This window comes from Neoarius graeffei, chromosome 14 (assembly GCF_027579695.1).
Source record: "Neoarius graeffei isolate fNeoGra1 chromosome 14, fNeoGra1.pri, whole genome shotgun sequence".
Classification (NCBI taxonomy): domain Eukaryota; kingdom Metazoa; phylum Chordata; class Actinopteri; order Siluriformes; family Ariidae; genus Neoarius; species Neoarius graeffei.
The window spans coordinates 76,816,811-76,822,810 of NC_083582.1; the positions used below are offsets into that span (position 1 = coordinate 76,816,811).

The window sequence follows — 6,000 nt, forward strand, 5'->3', positions numbered from 1 at the left end:
GTAGGGGGACCTAGGGTGTATATAACTTCTACCCAGATTTGCGTAATTACAATTATTAATGAAGTTAAGGACTAATTAAGCCTTAATGAGCAGTTCAACAAAAATTGCTTCTTCTCTGTCAATTCCTAGCTGTTTTGAATTATTTCTGGTAAATAGGTCGGTGTTCCTAGGGTGGATATCGCTTCTATATATAGCTTGTATATAGTGTATATAGCTTACAACATTTATTGCGCAAGGTGGCCCACTTTAGATCGTTCCTTCTGGACGAGACGGGGCCGGAGTGAGCTACGCCATCATTGACGGTCTTATTATTTTAGCATTACACAACTTTTCCAGTCTTTTGTTGCCCCTGTCCCAACTTTTTTGAAACCTGTTGCTGGCATCAAAATCAAATCAAGCATATAATCTTTTTTTTTTTTTTTTAAATCTTCGTTTCAACATTTGATATCAGGTTTCCATGACTTGCAAATGACCACATTCTGTTGTTATTTATATTTTACATGGCATCTCAACTTTTTTGGAAACAGTGTTGGAGGTAAAACAGCCATCTACTGTAGATCATTCTGTCCACATAAAATTACTGACTTTAGTCCATATAATCCTAGACGCAATGTATGAGCTCTCCTTCATGCCAGCAGTTGATGAAAAATGACCATCGCTGAACAGAAAATTGGGAGGTTTTGACACTTTGTACTTTCTTTAAAATCTATATTTCGTATAATATTTTCTCAAAGAGTTTGGAAAGTGTGGATAATCTGAATTATCATTTCAAAGTTCTACTTTACGCAAAAAATTCATAACAGGTGCCAATAATTATGAAGCTATATGAAGCTTAAACTGGAACGGTATATTTTTCTAACTAAATGCTTTCTTCATTCCAGGGCCACAATCCTCTTTACAAAGGTGCAACTTCAACGTTCACGAACATTACCTATCGAGGAAAGGAGTGATCATCACTGGAGTTACTGAAGATCGTCCTCTTTTGGTTTCCTTTGTGTTATTTTCCTCCAGTTGGAGCATTGTTGTTGCCGTTTATGTGCAGGATGTACATTTTCTTGTGTGTAAATATAACAGTTGTGTGCAGAGACAGTGAATCATCATGACATACATCAAGTCTCTTCTTTCTTTCACTTCCTGATGAGAGGAACAAAATGATGATGGTCTGTGCTGTGTTTTAAAACTGTTTCTGTCAGATGATGTGGTAACGTTGACCTGTTGAATATTTTCTCTCTGTTATCTGCTTCACGCTTGGATGTCAGGATCCATTACTTAAAATGTGGTGTCACACATGTCGAAAGAGCTTTTTATGCTTGTTAAATGTTCTGTAAATACGTAGAGGATTTTTACACGGTAGCGCGAAGATATGGAGTTTATCTTCAAGTGGTGAACATGTTCACGAGTGAGTGAAGTGAACGAGTGAAAATCTTTTCATTATGAGAAGATAAACTTCATATCTTTGTGCCACTGTGTGATGTTCTTTATATTATATGGACACAGCCACACAAAAAATAATATGCAAGTTATTCAAAAGAATTTTAATTTTGAACCGGTTCGCCATTTTGACAACACACGTCTCGTCAGCAGGAAAACATTGGGAGTGACATCATCGGAGTGAAATATCAGGAATTATTATCCATACAGGACACTTTTTCCGTGGAATAAAAACGTGTTCTATTCCCTTTGAGTGGGTTTCATTCATTTGGTTTGATAGCATGCAATATTGTTAGCATATCGCTTATCCTACGTGTATTATGTCACTCTACCCAATGGAGAATGAGCGTTGAATATGGTTTACGATATTGCATGGTTGTCAAGACAACATGACGTCACACGTCAGAGACGTAAAACTTCCACGCTAGCGAGTGAATGGGACAATTTGTAAACAAACATGGCTGCCAGGTTTGCTTTGTTAAATACAGAAGATTTTGAGAGAATTTTGAAAGAGAAAGATGCGTTGAACACCCGAAAGGAATGTATTATTATTATAATAATAATAATAATAATGGCTGGCTTTTTTCCGTGGTCTATCAGATATATTCCATTCAGCTACTCATCTTTGACTTGTTCAGTATCATGCTCGCTGAAAGGAATATATCTGATAGACCACTCAACACCAGCCAATATTATTTAAATATGTCACTCAGATCCGTGATGTATTTCGTCTGAAAAATGTGAGTTTTCAACACAAGAAGATAAACTTCATATCTTCCAGCCCTTCCATCCATCTATCCATCTTCTACTGCTTATCCGGATCCAGGTTGCAGGGGTAGCAGCCTAAGCAGAGCTGCCCAGACTTCCCTCTCTCCGGCCACCTCCACCAGCTCTTCCGGGGGAATACTGAGACGTTCCCAGGCGAGCCGAGAGATGTAATCTCTCCAGCATGTCCTGGGTCTACCCCAGGGTCTCCTCCCAGTGAGGCATGCCCAGAAAACCTCCCTTGGGAGGCGTCCAGGGGGCATCCTAACAAGGTGCCCAAACCACCTCAACTGACTTTGCTCTTTGTCTGACCTCTCATCTAGGACCTGTTTGCCTTGGGAGACCTTACCAGGGGCAATTGCCCCGACAACATAGCTCCTAGAATCCCTGAGGCACTCAAACCCCTCCACCATGTTAAGGTGGCGATTCAAGGAGGGGTTTGGGTTCAAGCCGATGTGTGATTTTCTTTTTATTATATTGACATATTCACAAACAAAAAGTCCCCAAATTTATCAAAACAGTTCATCGATTTCCTCACGAGTAACAGATAGAGATTTCTGTCCCGGTTTTGATTCTCCATGTCCCGGATGGAGCTCGGATGAAAAATATGAGTGGTGAGTGGCGTATTTCCCAGTAAAACACTCGTGTCCATATAATATAAATGCATATGTTAAGTATGGAATAAAACACGTCTATAGGAAAATAATCAGTTATAGGTTGGTGTGATGAAGTGGAGTTACTGATACCACCGTGAAGTTGATTATTTCTCAAAAACAGCACATGTGGAAGTGTTTTATTCCTCTTATATCACAGCAATTTAAAGAAAAAAATGTATTATAGAATGACACATCAAACTTTTTATCTGTTTATAGTTGCATATCCTGCTGTCACTTGCATTATAGCAGCTACAAACAGTTGATCCCTCATCAGCCTCGTTTTTTTTTTTTTTTTTTTTCATTTTAACAAGACAAATATTGTGCCATGGTACTGAGAAACTGCAAAGCGCAGCATCCTTTGCCTTAGACATTTCCCTTGCTGGAAAAACTTAAAGAAAACTGAGTTGCAGCTTTACCTCTGCCTGTTGTGAAGCACTGACACTGGAGACTCCTTCCATAAATAAACATTTCTTTATCTTTGTTCTTCTTTGTTAAATAATATGTTTTTTTAAAATCCATTTATTATTACGCTTAAATTATATGGACCATCTTGCATATAAATCCTTGTAAATGCACTGTTGTTACTATAGGAACGGTAACATATTAGAATGTGCATTAATATAAACCTGTGATTTGAATTAGAGTTGAAACTAGAAACATGAGACTTCACAGATTGTTGACTATGGTGCGGTGATCATTTTAAAACTCGTGTTTTACAGGGAAAAAATGCTTTATTTATGTTTAAAGATTTTGTGTTGAAATATTAGTACAGCTTCCCTGTGTGTTTAAGGTCAAAATATCACTTATTGCAAGATTTTAATATTTATTTTTTGGTCATTTTCATGAAGGATACCAATAATTCTGGTGAAAAACCTGAACGCTGTGAAAATACCCTATTAATTTCAAAAAAGCGTTTTAAAAATGCATTTCTGTGTAAGATCTTTGGATTTTTTTCAATACATCTCTTGATAGTGTCCATGAAAATCAACTCAGTATTAAATTGCAACATTAATCAACTCAGAAATGTTCAGTGCCTTTAGTTCTGTACTGGAAGTCTGTTTACCAGGTTTATGGTAAATTTTCATATTTTGGGGGAACATACAGTAATTGAAAAAAATATATATACATGTATATGTATACAAACAGTGCCTTGCAAAAGTATTCATCCCCCTTGGTGTTTGTCCTGTTTTGTTGCATTACAAGCGATTCTGCAACACGACTAAGCAAGCAACAGGAAAACCAAGGAGCCTCCAAACAGGTCAGAGACAAAGTTGTGGAGAAGTATAGATCAGGGTTGGGTTATAAAAAATATCCCAAACTTTGAATATCCCATGGAGCTCCATTAAATCCATTATAGCAAAATGGAAAGAATATGGCACCACTACAAACCTGACAAGAGAAGGCCCCGCCCACCAAAACTCACAGACTGGGCAAGGAGGGCATTAATCAGAGATGCAACAAAGACACCAAAGATAACACTGAAGGAGCTGCAAAGATCCACAGCGGAGATGGGAGTATCTGTCCATAGGACCACTTTAAGCTGTACACTCCACAGAGCGGGGCTTTATGGAAGAGTGGACGGAAAAAAGTCATTGCTGAAGGAAACACATTTGGAGTTTGCCCAGTAGCATGTGGCAGACTCCCCAAATACACGGAAGAAGATTCTTTGGTCAAATGAGACAAAGATTGAACTTTTTGGCCATCATGGGAAACGCCATGTGTGGTGCAAACCCAACACCCTGAGAACACCATTCCTACAGTGAAGCATGGTGGTGGCAGCATCATGCTGTGGGAATGTTTTTCATCTGCAGGGACAAGAAAGCTGGTCAGGACTGAAGGAAAGATGGATGGCACTAAATACGGGGCAATTCTGGAGAAAAACATGTTTGAGTCGGCCAGAGGTTTGAGACTGAGACGAAGGTTCACGTTCCAGCAGGACAATGATCCTAAACATACTGCTAAAGCTACACTGGAGTGGTTTAAAGGGAAACATTTAAATGTCTTGGAATGGCTGTGTCAAATCCCAGACCTCAATCCAATTGAAAATCCGTGGCATAACTTGAAGATTGCTGGACACCAACGCAGCCCATCTAACTTGAAAGAGTTGGAGCAGTTTTGCCTTGAGGAATGGGCAAAAATCCCAGTGGCTGGATGTGATAAACTAATAGAGACACACCCCAAGAGAATTGCAGCAAAAGGTGGCTCTACAAAGTACTGACTTTGGGGGTGAATACTTATGCACACTCCAGATTTCTGTTTTTTCATCTTAATTATTGTTTGTATCACAATAAAAAAAACAATGTGCACCTTTAAAGTGGTCGGCATGTTGTGTAAATCAAATGGTGCAAATCCTCCAAAAATCCATTTTAATTCCAGCTTGTAATGCGACAAAACAGGACAAACACCAAGGGGGATCAATACTTTTGCAAGGCGCTTCATCGCTCCAGTGTAAATACAGTTGAAATTAAAGAGTGAAAGGATGATTGTGTAAAAATTGTATTTGCTAAAACAATCATGTAAACAACCAACGTGAAGTGTTCACCGAAAAAGAATTAACAACCATTTTTCATTTTTTCGTAAACAGTTGACGCGAGGTACAATGCAGTTATCAATTACGTTCCTCTGTCCTTAACACTGAACAACAAAGTTATTACTGGATCACTGCATGTTTACTGTGCTGTGACTTGCTGATTATAAGTTTGTATCCCAGAGCCAGGCTTAAATGTAATGGCTGGGTCGCTGTGCCGAGTCATTTATATTCGATGTTAAGCAAACCACCAATTTAGCAAGATTCCATGAGGTGTAACTGTCACCACAAAGTACTGATTTATTTATTTATTTATTTATTTATTTGTCTGACTTATGATGGTTTCGGGCGGCACGGTGGTGTAGTGGTTAGCGCTGTCGCCTCACAGCAAGAAGGTCCTGGGTTCGAGCCCCGTGGCCGGCGAAGGCCTTTCTGTGTGGAGTTTGCATGTTCTCCCCGTGTCCGCGTGGGTTTCCTCCGGGTGCTCCGGTTTCCCCCACAGTCCAAAGACATGCAGGTTAGGTTAACTGGTGACTCTAAATTGAGCGTAGGTGTGAATGTGAGTGTGAATGGTTGTCTGTGTCTATGTGTCAGCCCTGTGATGACCTGGCGACTTGTCCA

At 39.4% G+C, this 6,000-nt stretch overlaps 1 protein-coding gene across 1 annotated transcript in view; it reads left to right on the plus strand.

Moving 5' to 3' along the window:
* The window catches only part of itgb3b (integrin beta 3b), a 72,426-nt gene extending 69,091 nt beyond the window's left edge, over positions 1-3,335 (plus strand). The window contains exon 15 of the mRNA XM_060940320.1: positions 882-3,335. Coding sequence (XP_060796303.1) covers positions 882-950 — 69 coding nt within the window. The 3' untranslated portion in view covers positions 951-3,335. The remainder of the gene's footprint in view (positions 1-881) is intronic.
* The last annotated feature ends 2,665 nt before the right edge of the window (positions 3,336-6,000 follow it).